Source organism: Rosa rugosa, chromosome 2, assembly GCF_958449725.1.
Source record: "Rosa rugosa chromosome 2, drRosRugo1.1, whole genome shotgun sequence".
Taxonomy (NCBI): Eukaryota; Viridiplantae; Streptophyta; class Magnoliopsida; order Rosales; family Rosaceae; genus Rosa; species Rosa rugosa.
Genome location: NC_084821.1, coordinates 5,982,729 through 6,007,093, shown reverse-complemented (window position 1 = coordinate 6,007,093; position 24,365 = coordinate 5,982,729). Strand labels below are relative to the sequence as shown.

The following is a 24,365-nucleotide window of genomic DNA, read 5'->3' as shown; positions in this document are numbered from 1 at the left end:
TGTTCTTGCTTGAAACCAAATAAGAAGTTAATAAATAAAACTAAAACTAAAATCTGGTAGAATAATAGGAAAAAGAGTCTAGAGTCCTTGCTGATTGGTCTGTTTGGCTCTAAGGACCAAAACTAGTACGGATTGATTAAGCCAAACTTTTTTGTTTTTGTTTTTGAGGGGAACGGAAGACTGATCCATTGATATAAAATCATACGACCTCACTCGGTCAAGCATGAAGGGTACAAACACCCCTCATATTACAATCATTGCTCAAGTAGTGTACTGAATGCACATAAAAAATGACTACTAGCCTAGACTACTGCGCCTTGAACACTAAGAAGCTACAACACCAAAAAAACCAGTACATCCGCCTAAGACCCTAATGGTGTACATCAGTACTGATCTTTGGGCACATTGTAACGTCCTAGAGAAACAAGGTATACAAGGCCAAGGCCTATAGCACCCAATAAGGAAATTATTGAAACAAAAAACAAAAAAAAACTCATGCAACAGTCCAACTAGCCCAAAAGAAAGCAATATCCAAGGCCCAAACCAGCCTGGCCTTGCCCAACCCAGCCTCCACTTCCCTGTGCACCTGCCACACGCACACAACGACGATCCCACCACCACGACTCACCGTGATCGAGGAATTGCCGCCCGCATCAAGGAAGATCACCACCACCGCGATGCCACCACCACAGAGAAGTCACCAAAACAGCCAGACTTGGGTCCAACTGATAGATCCCAACCTTCAAGCCGCCACCGGAAACCCCTCTGAAGACGCCATCACCGCTGCCCGGATCACCAGCCCACGCCGCCCGCTTCGTCCTTGATTCGGTACCCACGGTCGCTCAACGCAGAGAACGATGAACCAGACCTCACCGACCGGCACCGGCAAGCCCGAATATAGCCAGCCTCAAAGCCAAAAGGACCATAACCATCAATACCCGTCTGGCAGCGTCACAACGTCGGCGAGGTAGAGACAGCGCTGACGCTGGAGCGCCACCGAACGAGAAAAAAACTCGCAAAAGCCTAGGCAGAAGTCGTGCTCTTCTCTCACCCCAGCAGGCGGCTAGGGTTTTACACCCTCTAAGTAGTGGATTGATTACACCCTCCAAACCGGAAACCCAGAATACCTCCGCCGCCGACTTAGAAAACCAGCACCCTCTCTTGAAGGCCGCGGTTGTCGCCTACCGCCTTAGAGGAACAAAGCCCTGAACAGATTCACCATCATGATCAACCGCGCCTTCGTCACCGATTGCAGCTCTCGCTACCTTCGCCCGTCGCCGCGCCATCACCTAGCCACCCTCACTCTGGAGCCTTGCCTATGCTTGGTCTGGGGAACCCGCGTTCACCTCCGCCAACGTGCAAAACCCTAGGGTTTTCTCTACGAGATCGCTCCGAAGACGTCGGAGGCCTCCTGTTCTACTGACAGATCAGATTTTTCATTAAGAACTTAATTAATTTCATGATATGAATAAAAACTATAAGATTCTAAGAGATTCTAATTCCCTCGATCATTAGAATAAATTGGATATCGTCTACACCAGACTAGTATAATCCTAATCGAATTGGTATACTAGTCCATAAGGGTTTTCTTTATTTTTCAGGTACCCAATTACACATTAATTATTGTCATAAACAAATTACACATTAATTATATATGGGACTTTGCCATACCAGATTCCACTATCTTGATCAGAAATTTGAAGTCAAGTATCCCCATCCATGCACCCAATCTAGGACCATTAATTTCAGTTCACATCTTTAACGTATTGTGTTCCAACTTGCTAGTGCCCAATAGGCAATAGCCAACAAATTAAAATATATAACCTTGCTCAGGTGCGGATATCCGCACCTAAGCAAAACGTACGGATTTCCCATTTTTACCTACTTTCCGATCATATTTTCACATTTTAACCGTTCATTTTTTAGATCTTAATGTATAGATCATCGCTACAAAATTTCAGCCAATTTGATGATCGTTAAGGCATCCAAAACTGCCATTTACACCAACGAAACGAATCTGTCAAACCGGAACCGTTCGTGTTTATAATGGTAAATTGCAGTTTTTGATGCCTTAAGGATCATCAAATTGGCTGAAAATTTGCAGAAGTGATCTATACATTAGGATCTAAAAACTGAACGGTTAAGATGTGAAAATATGATCGGAAAGTGGGGAAAAACTGGAAATCCGCACCTTTTGCTTAGGTGCGGATATCTGCAGCCAAGACGGGCTATATATATATATATATATATATATATATATATATATATATATATATATATATATATATATAACTAATGAACATGCTGCTGAAATGTTATGCTTCTATCTTTTTACATGGACTATCATTGTTGTATGGGCCTATTTGGGCTTTCTGATACATGAGTCCACTATTTCTAGATATTTTCTCTGCTTAAATAGCCAATAGGACTGGTAACGAGATCATCGAAGAATTAAACCAGTTTTATTTGCTTGTTGTAAATGATAATGAATATTCATGCAATAGGTATTGCTTAATGTATGCGATTGACATACTCGTAATGTATGCAATTGACATACTCGTAATGTATGCGATTGACATACTTGTAATGTGCGATTGATTAGTATAGCTATTATGTATTGCCTTTTGTATACATGATGTAACCCTATATAAACCTCATGGTGAGATGAATACAATACAATTTTTCCAATTCTCTACAACACGTTATCAGCACGAGCTTTAACCTTAGCCTAAGAACAAACCAAAAACCAAAAACCCAAAAATCTTCTTCATCACCTGCAGCACCTACGCGCCCCTGCGCACGCATCCCTGCTGCCCCTGCAGCACCACTGCACGTCTGCTGCCCCTGCAGCACCAACGCACACCAACTGCATCCTTCTCCTTTCTGGCGCACATCCGTCTGCTTGCAAGCCCCAAAACTTCTAGTTCGGAACCTCATATCAAAATACTTTCTTCATCAAAGTTGTTCGTCTCTGTCTCTTCCATCTGAACTCCGAATTTCAACCTTATCGGAGTTATTTTGAGACCTGTACACCAATCAGAGTGAAAGCTGTTCAGAAGAGAATCTGCTCCGAATTTCAATAACTCGCTGCCTGCTGCTGCCGAACCAGTCGCACTCCTCCCTGCCGTACCTTCCTGCTGCAGTTTATTGAAACACGCCTGCTCTAACACGCGCGTGTCTTCAAGCCAAGAACAATCACGTAAGTTTTTATAATTAAGGTTGCTGCTTTATTGCATTTTAAATTCTTTTATTTATTGCAGAATTGTGAAATATATGAACATTTAATTTTGAGTATTTAATAAAGGGAATTGTGGAGATTCACGCTTAACGAACTAAGAGCGTTCGTATGAACTAAGAGTGTTCATAATGCTTGGACTAAGAGCGTCCGTAAGCATCAAATTGTGACCATATTAAAACATTATTGTTTGGTCTAATCCAAAAGAGATTCTTGAAAATTGATTTCTTGGTAGCATAGCTCGGAAATCTTATTATTTTAGTTTTCGTGGAAGTTTAGCTCCGAAACTGTACATACCTCCAATAATATGGAGTATTTACTACGTCACCAAGCATAAGTAACACCCACTTTGGGACATCCACAAGACATGGCAAGGCCCAACCGAGACATACATCGTGTAGCCCTATGTTCAGGCTACGCGGCGGTATCCGGAAATCGCAAATCCGCCACCGGGAAGCAACCTTTCCGCCCTTGCCAAGATGCCTCCACAACATGGCTTTCTACATGTTAAATAGACTAGAATAGTAACTTAACTTGTCCCACATCGAAGAATAAGTAAAGGAGAGGCATTCCTTCATCTATAAAAGGAATGCCTCCTCCCACAACTCAAGACATTCATTACATACTTTGTAATCTTGTTAGGCCGCAAGGCTCGACACACTAGTATAGCTTTCAAGTGGACGTAGTCTCCCGCTCATGCGGAGGCGAACCACTATACATCTTGTGTCAATCTCTCTCTCTCTTTACTTATCGTTAATTAGATCCCCAACGGATCAAAGCATTAACATTGGCGCCGTCTGTGGGAAGCCAACACAAGGGCTTCGTCACCTCCCATAAGCTAAGTCTGCTTAGCGGAGCTTGAAGAAATTCCTTCCTTCTTTGAGTTTATGTTTGAATTAATGTTTCTTGGCGGCAACTAGAGCAGAGTGTGCAGAAATTTGCACCTTGCGGGCCGGTCAACACGTGGTCAACGCCCAGCGGAGTTGGTCAACGCCCATGGAATGGTCAAAACTTGCAGAAACTGCTCAAAACACCAACGTATGAGCTGGTCAACGCCCGGCGGGGTCAGTCAACGCCCATCAAGGCTTGGTCAACGCTGACCATTGTTGGTCAACGCTGGCACCACAAAAAAAAAAAAAAAAAAATTTTGGGCGGCAAAAAATTGCTCTGGGCACCCAGAGATTTGCTCTGGACACCCTTTGGCATTCTTCAGTCATCAGCGCCCCGCTGAACTGTATACCGCTACCTCCTGCGGCGATCACAGCTCGCTGCCACCTTCACGACACTCCGCAAAAGCACAACAGCACCACCGCCAGTCGAAAGTGTCATCAACTACTAGCCGCAGCAGCCTCCGCCAAGGACAGTCCGCTAGGGAGTACCTCCGCCAGCGGCAACGCCGGCTTCCTCCGCTAGGCACCATCAGCGGCACCGCTCCGCCCCTAGCTTCACCACAGCTCCACACCGCCGAGCACAACCGCTAGGCAAAAGCTCCGCTCCGCCAAACCCTCCGCCGGCAAGGCTCCGCTGAGCAACTCCTCCGGCAACGCTCTCTGCCAAGCCCCCCCGCTCAGTTCCGAGTCTCCGCCCAACTCTTGCGTCTCCGCCGGACTGAGATGCTCCGCCGGACTACGATCTCCGCTGCACTTCGCTCCGCTGCGCTAGCTCTCCACCATGCTCCGCCCAACTCCCCCGCTGGGAATCATTAGCGGCACACCACCGCCCAGCTCACCATGCTCCGCCGGGAATAGCTCCGCCCAACCTCATCCGCCGAGCTCCACTAGCCATCAGCGCTCAGCTCCTCCGCTGAACCTAGTGCTCCGCCTCTACCTAGTCCTCCGCCGGACTGTGCTTCAGCGGCACACCTCCGCTCGCTAACTGCAGCTCCGCCAGGCTGCAACTCCGGAGCTCCACCGCTCCTCTCTGGCCACCCATACATTTTTTCTTCACACCCATGGCCTCTCAGCTCCGCCGGCAACCTCAGTTCCGCCGAACTCATGTTCCGCTGAACTTCACCACAATCAGCGACATCTTCTTCCGCCAGCAGGCTACCACCAGCGGCAAAGCTAGTTTCCACCGCTTGCCAACTCTTCACTGTCAAGCAGGGCCGCAAGCTTGCAATTGATCTGGACTCACACTCGCCCACTGCAAGCATCACACTTACCCACGGCCATTCGCCGACGAATCCGAAGCTCTTCTCGACGCCACTGTCACCAATAAGCTAAGTTTTTCACACCAATAAACTTACTCTCTGGTTTTTCTTATACAATCATGTGGACTATATCAACCCACGCCGCTTATGCCTGCTTCAAGCCTTCACGGTAACACCATGCATGGTCTGCCTGCTACAGCTCACCTGTCGCTGCTTTATGTGTTCTATATACATGACCACTAACACACCTGCAGCAAACATGCCTGCGTTGGCCACTTGCCGGCTTGTCCATATGTTTGTGGTTCTTGTGACCCCAACGACTTCATATAAGCATGCATATAATAGCTTCTCTCTTTATGCGCAATCAAATTGTGCCAGCTTCTCTCTTACACATATAATACCTTCCGAAATGCAGCATGCATACTAGCATGCAAAATTTGACATTGCTATGTATTTCTAAGTTCATATATTTCTCAGGATCATGATCCATATATACCATGTATCCATGCTGCTTATTCTTCCAGTAAGAATACGTCAAAGTTCGCATAAATACCTGCATGCACATTTGTTATGTCAATTACCTAGCAAATCATATATGGTAAATACATCGAAATTTCTTCTCTATATTTCATGCCCAACATTAAATCTTACATTAGCGGCACACAATCAAATTTGCCATTTGGTGTCAACTACTACTTCGCTTATACACTTTGCTTACAATTTTGTCAAGGTACATATGCAAACTATTACTAGTGATTTTACATACTCATGTACTAATCACCTATCTTCTTTCGAGGAAAATTTCTATTTCTATGGGGCATTCAACCTCAACTACGAGTTGACGTGCATTATCGGAGTACTTTTTTCCGCCACAAGCAATAGACCGCCGTGCTCGGCCAACTCCGCTAGCCTCCAAATCGGCATAAGATAAGTGCATTCCTCTTATCTCTTACGCTCTTGCATTTTGAGCTACCGCCGATGCCATGTCTATACATGTCTCCATGACCCTTACGCATGCCTACGACATGTTCTTGGCCACTTTACTTGTACATGCTTGCTCTATGTGTTTGTCATTTTTTCATGCAAATACATACTGTACACATCCACGGTCTACGACCAAAACCGCCATGCGGTCAGGCAACGCCTCATAATAGCCATTGATCCGGCAGCAAGGGACTAGTTAACGCAGCCTACGGCAGCCATTGATCCGGCAGTTAACCCCGACGCTTGGGTACCAAAGATTGGGATCGCTTCCCAACACCCTCTGCTCCGTGCAGCTCCCCCTCAACAAACATGGCTGGGGAGTCGGGGACTCTCTAGCGGGCCTAGCAGGGGCCCACCCCATTGAGCTTCCGCTCATCCCCATTGAGCTTCCGCTCATCCCCATTGAGCTTCCGCTCATGCCTTTCCGGCACCCCATTGAGCTTCCGCTCATGCCTTCCCGGCACCCCATTGAGCTCCCGCTCATGCCTTCCCGGCAACCCATTGAGCTTCCGCTCATGCCTTCCCGGCAACCCATTTGAGCTTTCCGCTCATGCCTTCCCGGCACCCCATTGAGCTTCCGCTCATGCCTTCCCGGCAACCCATTGAGCTTTCCACTCATGCCTTCCCGGCACCCCATTGAGCTTCCCGCTCATGCCTTCCCGGCAATCCTCGAGCTTCCCGCTCACGCCTTCCCGGCATTCCCAATCTTCACATTCATGTCTACTCGACACACCACACGTTAATGGAACATGGAATTCTTCTACCATTTGTCGCTCCCGACAAATTGAATTCTTTTCGCGTTCCATTAATACGAGCGACAACCAAACCAACACAAGCGTTCACGTACTCATCATTTACACGTTACAAACGCTTATCTTCGCAGCAACTTACATTTATCATATGCAATCCATATGCTCACACGGCCATACGCGCTCTCGAGTTTGTACGTCATAATCGATCGTCCTCGACGCCATTCGCGTGTATACATCAACATGTATCACGCACCTCATACGTTTATATATGCCAACGCATATCAATGCAACTCCCATTTGTTGCCCAATGCAACGAGCATTCTACATATGCCTGTCTTCTTGTCTTTGATTGTACAGGTTAACGAGTCCCTTCTTGCTTACGGAGTTCGGGGACTTGTAGGGGCTCCGTACCGCCCGGTTACTTATGCTTGATGACTTCATGATTTGAACTCCCCAACCAAGAAGCTACTCTTACTCGGGGACTTCGGGGACTTGTACATACCTCCAATAATATGGAGTATTTACTACGTCACCAAGCATAAGTAACACCCACTTTGGGACATCCACAAGACATGGCAAGGCCCAACCGAGACATACATCGTGTAGCCCTATGTTCAGGCTACGCGGCGGTATCCGGAAATCGCAAATCCGCCACCGGGAAGCCACCTTTCCGCCCTTGCCAAGATGCCTCCACAACATGGCTTTCTACATGTTAAATAGACTAGAATAGTAACTTAACTTGTCCCACATCGAAGAATAAGTAAAGGAGAGGCATTCCTTCATCTATAAAAGGAATGCCTCCTCCCACAACTCAAGACATTCATTACATACTTTGTAATCTTGTTAGGCCGCAAGGCTCGACACACTAGTATAGCTTTCAAGTGGACGTAGTCTCCCGCTCATGCGGAGGCGAACCACTATACATCTTGTGTCAATCTCTCTCTCTCTTTACTTATCGTTAATTAGATCCCCAACGGATCAAAGCATTAACAGAAACTAATATATCTTCTCTTCTTATTTTCAGGATGTCGAATGAACCTAGACTCGACTTTCCCATGCTTGACTCAACAGGCTCGGATTACCACAGTTGGGTAACTGATGTTGAGAACCACCTCACTTCAAAGGGAATATTACCCATAATCCAGGCACCTAACCCGGATCGTGTGTTCGTACGAACACCTACAAAGAATGCTCAAGCAGTTATCTTAATGCGACGCCATATGGACAAGGCACTCAGATTGGAGTATATGTCGATCAAGGATGCAAGAGAGCTATGGGTAGCGCTAGAAGAGCGCTTCGGCAATGTCCAAGATTCCCTCCTCCCTGACTTGAAGGTTCAATGGAACAATCTGCGCTTTGCTGATTTCAAGTCTGTTACTGAATATAATTCAGAAGCTCTTTGCCTACAGTCCATGTTGAGGTTTTGTGGACAACCTGTCACAGAGCAAGAGCTAGTTAAGAAAACTCTCTCCACCTTCCCCGTTTCAGCCATTGTGGTATTAAAGAAATACCGTACTGAAGTCAATGCTGGACGGCTCACGAGGTTTCATAAGCTTATCAATCTCATATCTGTAGCTAAGAAACATGATAACATACTCGATCGTGAGGAATTATGATTCAAGGCCCATTGGAACTAAGAGCGTTCATGAGGCGAATTATAATGCACCCAAAAGAGAAGCAAGGAGCAGAACCCTAAGAATAAGGGATATGAGGGACGTATGGGTCCATATAACCGCCCTAACCAGGAAGGAAACCGCAAGTTTGGTGCGGATACACGTGGTGGCAATGCCATAGCGCCACCACCACGGCCAGGGTTGCCACGACCCCCTCTCCCACGTGTGGCAATTCGTCTTGACAGTGCTGGAGAGTTTACATCAAAAACGTTTGATGACTATTGCATGTCCATTGGGATTGAGGTTGAACACCCTGTTCCTCATGTTCACACCCAAAATGGTCTCGCAGAAGCTGCCATTAGAAGACTTCAAATGGTCGCTAGAGCATTGGTTATGCGCACCAATCTCCCTGTTTCTGCTTGGGGCTATGCAATATTGCATGCAGCTGTGATCATTCGTCTGAGGCCTACTGCCACTCAACCCTTTTCTGCGTCCCAGATGGTTACTGGATATGAGCCTGATGTCTCACACTTACGCATATTTGGGTGTACAGTTTATGTGCCAATTGCGCCGCCACAGCGCACCAAAATGGCTCCTCAAAGACGATTAGGCATTTATGTTGGATATGACTCTCCAACCATTATCCGCTACTTAGAACCTTTGACAGGCGATCTATTTACCTCTATATTTGCGGATTGTCACTTTGATGAGACAGTCTTCCCGACGTTAAGGGGAGATAGGAACAATAATGTTCAACAGGAATTGTCATGGTTTGTCCCCACTTTGTCTCATCTTGATCCCCGAACCGCACAGTCCGAAATTGAAGTGCGGAGAATTCTCGATCTTCAGAACGTGGCAAACTCTATGCCTGATGCGTTTTCTGATATCGCCAAAGTGACAATATCACATATACCTGCTGCAAATGTGCCTGCAAGGATTGATGTCCCTAAAAATCATGGACATGGCTCCACCCCTAGAGGTAATGGGCATGGCGCCGCCACCACTAATGATGATGGCAATGTGGCTCAGGCCGGGCTCCCAGCAAGGAAACGTGGGAGGACCAAAGATTCGATGGATTCTCGCCCGAGAAAGAAAGCGAGTTTGGCACAGAAAGATCCATTAATCATCGACATAAATAACCCGTCTCATGAAGATATTCCGGATTATGGTTATGTCCAAGAGACATCATTGGGGGACGCTCCAATGTTAGAACCAATTCCAGGGAATAAGGACATCTTCATGAATTACACTAGTGTACATGAGACGTTGAATCGAGATTCTATTATCCTTGATGATGTGTTTGCATATTCTATTGCTCAAGGAATTATACAACACGATGATATCGAACCTCGCTCCGTTGAAGAATGTCAACGAAGAGCAGACTGGCCTAAATGGAAAGATGCGATCCAGGTTGAATTAGATTCACTAACAAAGAGACAGGTATTTAGGCCTATAACGCTGACACCCCCAAGTATAAAGCATGTTGGCCATAAATGGGTCTTTGTTAGAAAGCGTAATGAGAAAAATGAGGTTGTTAGATACAAAGCCCGCCTTGTGGCGCAAGGTTTCTCACAACGCCCTGGAATCGACTACGAGGAGACATATTCTCCCGTAATGGACGTTATAACGTTCCGCTACCTTATCAGTTTGGTAGTTTCCGAAAAACTTGACATGCAGCTTATGGATGTGGTTACAGCATATCTCTATGGGGATCTAGATTCAGAGATATATATGAAGGTTCCAGATGGACTTCTACCCAAGTCAAGTGGCTCTAAACCACAGAGTGCGTTTTCAATAAGATTGAGACGCTCACTATATGGATTGAAACAATCCAGACAGATGTGGTATAACCGTCTAAGTGACTACTTGATTGGGAAGGGATATGAGAACAATGAAATATGCCCATGCGTGCTTATAAAAAGGACAAGTTCTGGATTGCAATTGTAGCAGTTTATGTCGATGACATGAACCTAATTGGAACTTTAGATGAGTTAAAGGAAACTGCTAAGTACTTGAAATCCGAATTTGAGATGAAAGATCTTGGGAAAACACGGTTTTGTCTCGGACTAGAACTCGAGCACCGTAGTGATGGGATTATGATCCATCAGTCAGCATATACTCAAAAATTATTAAGGCGCTTTAATGAAGATAAAGCAAAGCCTGTGAGTACTCCCATGATCGGTCGTAGTCTTGAGCCTGAAAAAGATCCGTTTCGTCCAAGGGATGAGGAAGAAGACTTATTAGAGGCTGAAGTGCCCTATCTAAGTGCAATAGGCGCATTATTGTACTTAGCTCAATGCACAAGACCGGACATCTCATTCGTAGTGAACTTGTTAGCTCGACACAGTTCTGCGCCAACATGCCGCCATTGGATTGGCATAAGACAATCTTTCGATACTTGAGAGGTACGATTGATATGGGCTTGTTCTATTCCTACAGAGAGAAAAGAAATAACGGAAGTGTGGGATCCCACTCCACAAGGCAAAACGTCACCTTCCGTGCTCCTCCTCCCCTCCATCAAAATGACAACGATGTCTTGATGGGTTTTGCTGATGCAGGGTATCTCTCTGACCCTCACAAGGGTCGCTCCCAAACGGGTTATGTCTTTACCATGGGAAGCACTGCGATATCTTGGAGGTCTACAAAGCAAACCCTTGTTGCTACTTCCTCAAATCATGCAGAGATTATTGCTCTACATGAAGCCGTGCGAGAATGCATATGGCTAAGATCTGTAGTCAGACACATTCGAGGAACTTGTGGTTTGAAGTCTACCACAGATGAACCTACATGCATTTATGAGGATAATGCAGCTTGTATTGAACAAATGAAGTTAGGTTTCATCAAGGGCGATAACACCAAGCATATATCGCCTAAGTTCTTTTACAATAAGCAACAACAAACACTTCTAAATATTGAAGTGAATCAAATCCATTCAAAGGATAATGTAGTGGACTTGTTTACCAAGTCGTTACCTAAATCCACCTTCGAGAAACATGTGAAGAGCATCTGATTAAGAAAGTTATCCGAACTCCCATAATTGTAGAAATCAGGGGGAGATCTTGACATCAGGGGGAGGTATGATGTCTACATGTTCGATCTCGAAGAGTGAAGGACGTGTTGTGCTCTTTTTTCCCTTCGACCAGGGTTATTTTTGTCCCACAGGATTTTTGTTACCTGGCAAGGTTTTTAGTGAGGCAACGATCAAAGCGTCATCACCGAGTTTGAGCGGCACAAGGGGGAGTGTTGAAGGATGTCGACTACTCCACATTCACGCGCGTTGTGCTCTTTTTCTCCTTCGACCAAGGTTGTTTTTTCCCACAGGGTTTTTATTACTTGGCAAGGTTTTTGACGAGGCAACTTAGAAGCACATAGCATAGGCAACACTATTGACATGGAATATCCAAGGGGGAGTGTTGTAAATGATAATGAATATTCATGCAATAGGTATTGCTTAATATATGCGATTGACATACTCATAATGTATGCGATTGACATACTTGTAATGTGCGATTGATTAGTATAGCTATTATGTATTGCCTTTTGTATACATGATGTAACCATATATAAACCTCATGGTGAGATGAATACAATACAATACAATTTTTCCAATTCTCTACAACATTGCTTAGTTTTTTCCTCTTTGTTTTCCTTCCTTCTCCTTTGGAAGGATCCGATCATAACATGAAATTTGGAGGCATATGCAGCATTTGTGGTGGGGTATTTAAGAGTTTTTACCGTATCATACGATACTTCAGATGGTAAGTTTGAATACTCTCTCATCTGCTGTAGGCAATAATCAAACGTTACTTCCTATTATCAAAGACTTCGAAAAATGAAAAATAAGCTAAATTCTTTAATTTACAAATTTATTCTGCAAAGAAAATCATCGAACTGTTTAACATGTACATGAACTTGTACTTTAACAATCTGCATGACTAGATTCTAACGACTAAAAATAAATAGGTTTATGATTTCATTAGTATGTGCACCCTTAATAACATAAACATACTGTAGTTCTCAAAGAACTGGGCACCCTTTGGCCACTACTCCTGGTGCAGTAGGGCAACTGGCCAATGGGCAGTGGTCATCATTGTCAAGACCCCACCAGTTTGGCCCTATAATATTCTTACTTTGAAGTGAGAAATATAAGAGAACTGCTGTGAACGCCAAACCAGCATCCAAAGCAGCTGAGAGGATGTAATTATGCCTAGCCCACCAGCCCTTGAACTTTCTGTACACATAGAAGTTGAAGAAGATACCAACTGCTATCCAGGTAATGTAGTTGACAGATCTAGCAGGTGGCATACTCCCAGTTGCTCCAAGAATGATAGGCATGTTTATGAGCTTAATCCACTTTTGATTTGGGAATTTCTTGGAGAAGAACCAGATTGGAACAGGTGCGAGTAAACCGATGAGGAAGAACCAGTTCAACTCCGGATAGATGCCTTTGCTGGTGAACATTCTGAGTGGGCCGACAACTCCCCATATGATTGAAGCATTGTAGAAGACATCATCGCCGGGACATGTCCATGGACTTCCATCCGGCAACTTTGAGACGTCGCAGATGTTTTCAATGGAGTGGAGAAGCCACCAAGATGTAGCAAAATAGACACTAGAAGCAACTACTGTTCCAGCCAACTGAAGACACAAAACGTTAATAGCAAAATGAATGAGTACAATATGAATGATAAAGAAATGTATATATTCCAATGCCAGATAAGTCATTAATTACGTTCTCAAAGTGTTATTCTTTGTTTAGAGAACGTGACCCTATAAACAACTCACATGAATTTTGCTATGATATATTATTATTATTATTACTAACCTGGACAATAAACATGGACTTTGGAGGGATCTTCATATAGTGACCCAATTTGAAGTCACCAAGAAACATGAGTGCTTGTGACATGCTGATATAGCCATAGGTCTTGAAGGCCACATTCGCAAGAGGCTTGCCTGGATAAATATACCCGATAACCAACTCTGTAATCACATTAAGCCCAGGTTGCTGCAGGATTCGAACAACTAATTACAACTCACTCAGAGGAAATTCACAATAAGTTATGAATGACAACGTGGTTGCACAAACGTACCTGATTTGTTGTGGCTTGAATGATGCCAATGGGTAAGGTGAAGAACAGTGCAATGCCACAAGCCATTAAAACTCCCCACCATGGAAGTTGGAGCTGTTTGCCAAAACCTTCACAAGCAAAGATGGCAAGACCAACCATTGACAAAAGGATGAAATGAAACCACCATTGAGGGACTGCTTCATAATTCTTCTTCATCAGCCTTGTGTGGATGTCACCAACTTGATCTTTCACAGCACTAGCTGTCATTCTCCACATGTGCCAGATTGTTCTGTTCATGTATATGTCACGTAAAGAAATTAAGCAACAGAAAAAGATAAAGCTCTTACATTAAGTGCTGTTGGAGAAAGCTGCTTACTTTCCATGGAAAAGTGCAACATGTGAAATTGTAGCAGTGAGAGTTGCGAAGCTCAGTCCATAACTGAAGGCAAAGAAGGTACTGAGATGGAGTTTGCTGTAGCTGTTATATTCGGACATATTGATGTCGAAATTTTTCTGATTTAGAATCCTGGAAATGTTGTAGGTGTTGCCCATCGCATCAAAAGTATGAGAGGAAATAATTGGGAACTTATGAGCACCATATGCATTGTTCCAATAAGCAATGGGGGTAACAATGTAGACAATCAGCACAAAACCAAGTAAGATGTTAATGGTGGCAAATCCGGGTGTAGCCAATGGACTGCCTAAGAAACCAGCAACAGTAGACCAGTCAAGTCCAAACGAGCCAATGCCAAGTCCATGGGCCCCGGAACCAATCTGTTGGGCAGTAATGGAGTTCTTCCATATCAAACAAACAATGGAGATAGCAGATATGGAGGGGAATAGATAAGCCGGAACAATGTAGTAAGCAAAGCTGCATACGAAAACCAAGAAGAAGAATTGTAGCCTTGTACGGCCTCCTTTTGGTCTCTTTTCCTTTTCATGCAATGCCCTGTATTTCAAAGTATGAATTAGCAGTCTTCTATGACTGTCAAAAAATCATTTTTGTTTATGCGTTCCCCAGTAAAAGTCAAAAGTGCTTTTTGGTATCACAGAAGCAATAATTGTGGTAACTTCCTCTAGAAAATCCATGAAGCCTACCAAAATTTATTTATGCTTCTAGCTAAAGCACTACTACTGTACTCAATGAAATACCTGAATAGAGAGACTTGAACCAGATTTGACGGCCACCACATGTAAGGAGAGTCAACAAGGTATCTTCTGAATAGGCCAGCCCATCCATACCCAAGCATCTGTTAATTTCAGAGTGAAAAACATGGATTAATCAACACAACATTTACAGACTTACCAAGTAGCCAAATCACCAAAAGAAACACTGGTAACTATAATTTACGATTTACCTGTGTGGTTTGTGCTAACAAGAAGGCTGATGCAGGATGCAGTTTCCTTTTGTAAAAAGCCAGAACAATTGTGATGATGTTCACAGCATAGACACTGTTTGATCCAGAGTTGGCAAATATGGTGATCAGCACATGTTCTTTCAGATTGAAAGGCCCCGGATTCATTGAAAATTTCCATTTTGTAAAGGGGACTCGTAATTGATTAGTTGGGAGGGTTGCAGCCATCAACTTCCCCAGAGGGAGGACAAGAATTTGTGCCGAGACTGATGACACATAGAGCTGGTTGGTGCGATAACCAAAAAACTGGTTGACAAAGGCAAGAATGGAGCATGAGAGTAGGCCAAGAACCCATGTCCGAAATGTCAAGGTTGGTTGAGAAGGGTCATCGGTGGTTGAAACAGTTAGCCTGACTTGCTCAATAGGGTTGTCATTCACTTCCTCATCTGCTACATGAACACATTGACAATATTGAAGGTTAAAAACATATATTATTGCTTCATCTTAGGCAGAAGTGTCATGCTAATACTAAATTCATTAACCATCTTTGATGTCAACTGCATATAGACTTTTATGCATATACAACACTGTACTTAGACCCCATATAATTAAGCTTGCTGAAATTGCAGTTCCTCAGAAGAAACTAACCATCTTTAATCTGAATCATGAATATAATTAGCAACTGCATATAGATATGCACATATGCATATACACCATCAACAACATGTACACTGTCACTAAAACCCCATATCAAACTCGTAATTCTACAGAAAAGTAACCATATCCTTGATGCCAGTCATGACCATAATATGCACATACACAGAAAAAGATTCTACCAAGACCCAAAATTAGGAACATGTAAGAAACATAAAGAAAAGCTTCACCCCATGAAAGTTTGGTTAAGAAAACACAGATTTTTTTGCATAACATCTTGAAATGAGTGTTCATTATAAACCCAGATGCATTTACATATATATACATGGTACTCACCCTTTACATCAATGTCAAAGTGATGCCTCCCAGAGAGGTTTCCTGGAGGAACTCCATCCTCAACCAAGCCTGTCATTCCTGCCTCTCTCACTTTCTCTGTCTCTGTGTCTGTGTTTGTGTTAGAGAAAGAATGCCACAAGCACTATTTAAAAGACCACATGAATCTAAATCTGCTAGTTTTTGTTTGTTTGTGAAGTTTACACAAGCTTGCTGTGATATACAGACTGTCCATACAAAATTACAAATATAGCAAATTGTTGCCTACTCTCTCTCTCTCTCTCTCTCTCTCTTTCCTTTCAAGAAACCGGTTTTATTGTGCTCAATTTCTAACTGACTAGTGAGTAATTATTTACGTTATGAATCCTCCGCTGATTCTAGTGCTTGTTCTTGCTTGATACCGAATAAGAAGTTAATAAACAAAATTAAAACTAGAAACTGGTAAATAGGACAGAGAACCTAGCTAGCCCTGACTTGTCTTTTTAATTGGCTCTAAAGACCAAAACAAAATTAACTATTAGATTACTGATTCAGCCAAACTTGTGAACAAATTAGTGGTTTATGCTTATAAAAACAAATTAGTGGTTAATGTATTCCCAAATTTGTGGGGTGACAGCTGCATGTGATTAAATTGAAATTAGTGGTAGATAAAATGGGACATTATGTAAAAGTGGGACTAATGAGAGCTGTCATAACTTCCAAATCAAGTCAATTCTCATTCATTCTAGTTTGGTAGTTGGCAATAGAATAGAGATGCGATTTGTGAATCTATTCAAACCCGGGAGGGCCTGAAAAATATAATTAGAATAACTACGTATTAATTAATAACATTGATGGATAATATCTTGATTAAGAATTTAATAAATTTCATGATACAAATAAAAAGATAAGATTCTAAGAGACTCAGATTTCCTCATTAGAATAAATCGAAGATCGGGTACACTGGACATGTATGATAGGTACATTGATACAAACATTTTTAAGGTTCAGACCGGACTCTTCTAAAGAATTATTTGGTAGATGATATCAATAAAAAACTCATCAACTAATGGCCCATTAATACTAAATTTGGAAGATCCCTTTGTAATGTTCTCTTTAGAGTTTAGACGTCATTGTTTAATTGGAGCAGCCCAAAATATGAATTTTCTTCATTTTCTAGTCTAATATAAGTTACCAGTCCATAAGGGTTTTCTTTACTTTTTCAGTTACCCACTTGCACATTATGTATGGAACTTTGCCATATATACCAGATTCCACTATTTCAGAAATTTGAAGTCAAGCCATATATCAAGGACCATTAATTTCAGTTCACATCTTTAACATATTGTGTACCAAGTTGCTAGTCCCCAATAGCCAGCAAATAAAATAAAATAAAAAATTTAATAAACTAATGAACATGGTGCTGAATTTTGGAGGGGTGCGGCTATTGTCACCCTACTATTTTCTTAGTTCACCCTACAATCATTTGAATTATTGAAATATTATATTACCCAAGTGCAAAATGACTAATACGTACACTAATTTTTTAAGATCCAAAAATGTAAGGAAAACTAAATATATATTAATTAAATACAAAAACTATTGAATTTCTCATGACATTAATCTTCATTTTCTCCACCCAAATTTTATTACAAGAATCTTTTTGTTGCCTACTCATCGTATTTCGTTATTCGATTCACAAAACCACCTCGTCATCATTATTTCGTTATTCAATTCACAAAACCATTAGGGTTAACTTCATCAAAATCTTTACAATACTCTTTGTGAACGTTAAAAGTAAAAATTTAAAAACCGAAAAAAAAAAAAATCAATCTCTTTTTTTTTTTTTTTTTTGAAAGGGGTTTGGAACCCAGCCTAGCTAGGAGGCTCAGCCCCACGCCCGGTTCCATTTATTAAATTAATAGTAGAATTTTGCATCGGGGGGGACATAAAACCTGAACCCCGAGCTACAGTAGAACAGTTGCAATAATCCTCATAGAGAACATCCTGAATGATTGCAGGTGTCTCATCTAACCATACATCATCAATGAAACCACTACTAGAAAGGTGAGCAAGCCTATCCGCTACACCATTTGCTTCACTGTAAATATGTCGAATTCTAACAGATTGAAAAGCAGTAATATACTCCCTATAATCATCTAAAACTCGACTTACCTCAGAGAAATTCTTCTCTCGACTATTGAGCGCAGAAATCAGGATGGCAGAGTCGCTTTCAACATCTATGTCAGTCCAACCTTGGTGAATACCAAGAAGTAAGCCAGCCCTACACGCCTCCGCTTCCATATTAAGAACCGAGTGTGCATGTAGAAAAGTCTTGGCCAAAGCAAGAATACCCATACCAGCATCATTCCTGACAACTACCCCAATACCTCCGCTCCCTTTCTAAAGGCCCCATCAACATTGAAAATCAATCTCTTCTTCATTACTCATAGTTGTTAACTTACTAATCTTTTGACATGGATTGAAATAGACGAACATTGAAATTGGAAAAAAAAATTAAAAAAATGAAAGTAAATCAAATTATGATTTTATTAGGAAAGTTTAATATATTTTAGTTTTTTTACTGGTATAAATTAAATGAGAGATTTTCGTCACAATTATTATTTTTTAATTGTATATGTTATATAAGGATATTTCTGAAAAGAGAAATGAGTTAGATAAGTAAATTTAATAATTGAAATTAAAATGTAGGGTGTAATGAGCAAGTAGGGTGAACAAAGAAAATGGTAGGGTGACAATAGCCGCACCCATTTTGGAGGTACTGCAGCATTTTGTGGTGGTTATGTGTATTTGGTACTTCAGAAACAAGGTAAAATATGATGGAATTAATGTTCAACTGGCCAAAAATTTATCAATTAGATTCTACGTAAGCTTGGATTAGATTCTTCGTTTAATAATGTGCAAGAGCTAATTCAGATCTTATCTTCCAGTGAGCTTAGTTCAGGTTCTATGTTTAATAATGTGCAAGAGATAATTGTTTTGAGAAAGGTTTAGGGTTACATATAGGCCACATAGAGATCCTTATATCATTGAGATTAATTGGATCCCCCTGTACTGGGTTGAATGAAAATTAATACGGATGGCTCTTGGAGGAATGCCTTAGGTCAAGCCGGCTATGGTAGCGTGTTTCAAGATTTCAAATGTGCATTTCTTAGTGTGTTTTTACTTCTAATCTTAACATTCCAAGTTCAATGTCAGATGATCGAGATACTGGCGGTTATTAAGGCAATTGAACTAGCATGAGTTTGAGATTGGAAACATGTGTGGTTGGAGGTTGACTCAACTCTAGTTCTTCATTTCCTTTAATCGCCCAATTTGTTGCCTTGGCAACTTTGAGTGGAATCGGGTAATTGTTTGCACCACATCTCTTAAATGCAATTCCGATGCTCTCATATATTTCATGAAGGGAACCAAGTTGCAGACGCTCTTGCAAACTTTGGTCTCACTTTAGCCAGTATGGTTTGGTGGGACTTGCCCTTGAATTTTGTTGCTTCTCTCTGCAATAGCCAATATTTGTCCGCTCTCATTCAAAAAAGTTATTATATACGATGAGTTGATGATCAAGTGAATATGACAGTTCATTTAAATCATAGTGTTAATCTGGACAATCTAGTGATCACAAAATTTGTGGCGACCTACTCTTAAATTTAACATAAAAATATTGACCAAAATACTTAACATACATTCTAAGATTTAAATGTAGGTAATCACAAAGATGACCAAGTAATCGGATAGATCTTGCAAGTGCCACTAAGCAATTGGCATTGCTATCTTTTTTTGGGTCAAAGGTGAATGCCCCATGCTAGCAAGCATGATATCTCTCCAGGGTTCTTTGTTTTTCTATTGATGGGAACTCGGCACTTGGGTTGAGTGCTCTATCTGCAATACTGTATTAGTCAAAAAACTCAACTTCTGTTATTGGCAAAGACAATGGGGTTGAAGTTCTGAGGGTATGGGCAAGATATGAGGGTTCATTTTCTTCCATGATGTCAACACTGCTCAGAATTTGCAGGTGACGAAGATCATTATGCATGGGGATAAGATTCTATGATGTCAATGTTTGTCTCACTTATTTTGTTTGTTGGTGGTGACCATGGTCATTAATTTTTGGCGAGGACTATGATGCTTATCTCCCCCACTCTCTGCCTCCAATAATACCCATTGATGTCTCAGTGTAACAATACTAATAAAGACGTAGAGATCTATTTCTTGAAACTTTAGCAAGACAACATCAAATGCGCAGAAAATATGACATAATTAATGATGACCCTGATTGATTCGACCATTTATGTACATATTCCTCAATGAATTTCGGCCATACATTCGTACATTTCACCTACCATCATTTATATGTCTCGTACACATATTTTGATTCGAAGAGCAATACCAACTTTTCTTTTTGGTCCGATATCATTCACGAGACTTCCTACCTCGCGCAAAACATATATCGTTCGATTCTGTCAACATATGTCCGCCTTCTAGGAATCCCAAAAGTGCTTAGAAGAAGCTTGGTTGCTTAGTGCACCATGAAGGACAACATCAGAGATGCTGGATAGCTAGACACCACGTCTTCCCCTCGTACACATATCTTTCTAAATTATGAAAAGAAGCATGTAGATCATTTCATTGCAAAAGACTAAAATAATTCTAACAAATTTCTCGGTAACAAAAGTGTAATTCTGCAATAATCTTAAAAAGTCGCAGTTGCCGCTGAGAGAATAGCGAAAAACCCTAAGAGATCGAGAAACTCCACTCGTTCGGTTGCACCGCCATGCCTGCATTAGCCTCTGGCCCTGCTGGCGTGCGACGAGCGTGGCCGGATGGGACTCGTGTTGCACGGCTCAACGTTTGAGTGGCGGGATCACAAGGGGTGGAAGCGCCCAGGAACAGGTTGGAGGAAGGATGGTTTGGGGATCAACGCCAGACTGGAAATGATCTGGGTTGTGGAAGGATGAACGGTTTTGCAGGTGGTGGTGCCCGACAGCTTGGCGTGGGTGGGTGGAAGCTTTCTTGGGCGGTCTGTGGCGGCAGCTATGGTTGTTTGATGTACGTGTAGCGATGAATGGGACTGCTATCGTAGATCAGGTGTTGGTGCAACCCAAACCAAGATCTATCCTAGTCCTTTGGGCTTCAAGGATTCGAGGGTTAGTCGTTGTCCGTTGCCGGAGATGTAGCGGCAGTGTGGGGGAGATGCATAGCCGGCGGCATTGGGTTTGGAGGCTCTTGCGCCGGGGCATCCTCTTGATTGGGCTGGGTGGTGGTCTTGGGCCACGTCTTTGGGCTCTTGTTGGGCTGCCTCTAATTTTCTGTTTCCTTTTTTGTTTTATTTATTTTATGTAGTTGGTTTTTGTGTTAGGTCTTTAATAAATTCCTACCGATTGGTAGAGATAGACGAGCTATGTCCCGGTATGTGCACTCAACGTGCCGTGTCGGCTCTAATGAGGCGGCGAGTTCCTTACTTCGTCAAATGGTCGTAGCCTCCTAGTAGCAGGATAAAATTAGGTGTCACTGGTAATACTTTCCAGTGGCAACATAGTGGGAAAGTTGATATTAGTGTATTATGGCTTCGCGTGAGCATTATCTTTCCGGTATGTCGCCAAAATTGTAAAGCAAATAGAGTAGTCAATGTTAGAGCAAGTTCACCCGTTGGGTCACCGGGTCACCTACTATTCACTGCTTTTTAGTGTATATTTTCATTCTCTGGGTCACGAAATACACTGTGCTCGTGACCCAGGGCACGAAATACACTGTGCAGGCCACCATGGTGACCCAGAACACTGTACCGGGTGACCCAGGGCACGAAATACACTGTGCAGGTCACCCAGGGCACGAAATTAACACTAAAAAATAGTGAATAGTGGGTGACCTGGTGACCCAACGGGTGAACTTGCCCTTACACTCTTTGCTAAAGGGTGCTTATTAGAATAACTCCCCCCCCCCCCCCCCCCCCTAAAAAAATGTATTCAACGGTTTCATTAATGGTAATTAATGGCTTGAGGGCTGCACTACTAGCCCTTGAATTATATATATATACAGATCCTATCCAGAGCGAGGTTAGGGTTTAAGGTTAATTTTCAGTCGCATATCCACATCTCAACCGTTCAGTTTTTAGATACTAATGTATAGATCATCTCTGCAAAATTTCAACGAAATTGATGGTCTTTAAGGTATCTAACTCGCTTAAACCAATGGACGAACTGGATCTGTCTAACCTGAACCGTACTAGCTTTAAGGCAGTTATCAATGCCTTAACGACCATCAATTTGGCTGAAATTTTGCAGAGATGATCTATACATTAGTACGTAGAAACTGAACGGTTGAGATGTGGATATGCGACCGAAAAGTGACCCTAAACCCTAACCTCACTCCGAAATTTCAGAGTGAGGCCTCGCTCTGGATAGGATATATATATATATATATAGCCGTTCCAAAGAGGACGTCCGCACTTTCGTTCATTTCAAATTAAAAGAACTCAGCACCCTATAGCAGTATAGCCACAAGCCCACAACCCCTGGTACTGTAGGACAACTTGCCAAAGGACAATGATCATCATTGGTCAAACCCCAACAGATGCCAGTCCGGGCCGATTATGTCCTTGGATTGAAGAGTGAAGTATAGTAGAACTGCAATAAAGGCAACTCCGGCATCCAAAGCAACTGATAGAATATAGTTATACCTATCCCACCATGCCCTGTATTTTCTGTAAACATAGAAGTTGAAGAAAATTCCAACTGCCAACCAAGACAAGTAGTTGACAGTTCTAGCAGGTGGCATGTCACCTGTTGCTCCTAGGATTATAGGCATGTTTATGAGCTTAAACCTTTTGTTGGGAAATTTGCGTGAGAGCAACCAAACCGGAACAGGTGCAACTAAGCCGATGAGGAAGAACTAGTTCATCTCCGGGTAGATGCCTTTTTGTTGGTGAGCATTCTGAGTGGACCTATGACTCCACATGTGATTGAGGCATTGTAGAACACATCATCACCGGGACTTGTCCATGGACTTCGCTTTGGAAACTTTGATACATCACAGATGTTTTCGACATCTGTGAGAAGCCACCAAGCTGTTGCAAAGTATACAGTTGAAGCAACTAGTGTTCCAGCGAACTGAAATGTAGGAAAATGAGGAATAGATAAAGTGATTATAACTTTTTATCAGACATAGCCTCACATAGGACAACCATATTCTTGACACTGACAACATTTTGACTACTTTGAGTTTGAGTGCTCGTGTGATAAGTACTTCCTCTTTCCATTAGTGGTTAATAATGCTCTTGTTGCACCTACGTACTGCTCAACTTGTGGCTAGTGCACTAAGTGCATTAGTGACTAATGCACTTAGTTGATAATATTGTGATTCTTGCATTTGAGCCTACTCGTACAAATGTTGGAACAAGTATGGATATATAATGAGAATTTATCTCTTGCAATTTGGCATGACATTGTTGGCAAGCAACATGTTGTAGAGAGCCTTTTCCATATGAGGTGACGAAGTTTCAAAGATGATAAGTTTTGTGAGTACACTTTAAGCAACTGAAGAAGAAATCAAGTGAATCAGATACTCCTGCAGTCCTGCTAAGAAGTTTCAAGTTAGATACCCTTCGAGGAATATGGTGCACACCGTGAAGGTTGAAAAATCAAGATTTTTCTAGTAGTTTTTTTTTTGAGAATTTTCTCTTAATTTCCTATGTTGTTCTGATTTCTTTATTTGGTATTAGTCATTCAATCCTGTTTTTGTTCGAGGGGTTTCAGTTTTCATGTTTTGCCTTATTTTTGTCGTTTTTTAATTTTGTTTCTCTTAATAAACTTACACGCTTTGTTGAGTTTCATTAATAATAAAAAAATTCAAAATGTTATAGAGCTTAGTGCCTCAATCATTACATGTACACAACTAAATGCGTGATTTAGGCCTTTTATGCATAACCACGCTGAAAATGTCACATCAATGCTTGTATTTGGATATCGAGGATAAATCAACTCCGTAAACTACGCACCCACGAGCAACCCTGAAATTGATATCGATGTGACATCAATGTTTAAATGCTCTAGAAGTAATCCAATTATGATGTAACCTTCTTTGCTTTTGCTTAATGTTCATTAACATCACCTTATTTCGAATTGTAAAAGACTTGGGTATGACAAATAGATCTCAATGCATTGTATTAGAAACCAAACTGTTGCAGTCCATCGGTTCTTAGATCATCTGCACATAGACAAGC

General features: G+C 42.2%; 1 protein-coding gene and 1 pseudogene across 4 annotated transcripts; both read right to left on the bottom strand.

Annotated features, from left to right (window-relative positions):
- Positions 1 to 12,566: 12,566 nt before the first annotated feature.
- Positions 12,567 to 16,327, bottom strand: LOC133731819 (oligopeptide transporter 1-like). 4 transcript variants are annotated; one of them, XM_062159243.1, is made up of 7 exons: positions 16,151 to 16,327; positions 15,164 to 15,609; positions 14,958 to 15,055; positions 14,182 to 14,754; positions 13,827 to 14,094; positions 13,559 to 13,741; positions 12,567 to 13,371 (listed from the first exon to the last, which is right to left on the bottom strand). In XM_062159243.1, the coding sequence occupies exons 1-7, from the start codon at positions 16,224 to 16,226 to the stop codon at positions 12,751 to 12,753; spliced, it is 2,265 nt and encodes a 754-aa protein (XP_062015227.1). In that variant the 5' UTR covers positions 16,227 to 16,327; the 3' UTR covers positions 12,567 to 12,750. The 4 variants fall into 4 exon arrangements, with proteins under 4 accessions (XP_062015227.1, XP_062015228.1, XP_062015230.1 ...); XM_062159244.1 differs by having other exon boundaries at positions 15,164 to 15,606; positions 16,151 to 16,323; XM_062159246.1 differs by lacking the exon at positions 16,151 to 16,327 and adding an exon at positions 16,045 to 16,140 and having other exon boundaries at positions 15,164 to 15,606.
- A 6,272-nt stretch (positions 16,328 to 22,599) lies between these two features.
- LOC133730225 (oligopeptide transporter 1-like) lies at positions 22,600 to 23,402 on the bottom strand (annotated as a pseudogene).
- Between the last annotated feature and the right edge of the window lie 963 nt (positions 23,403 to 24,365).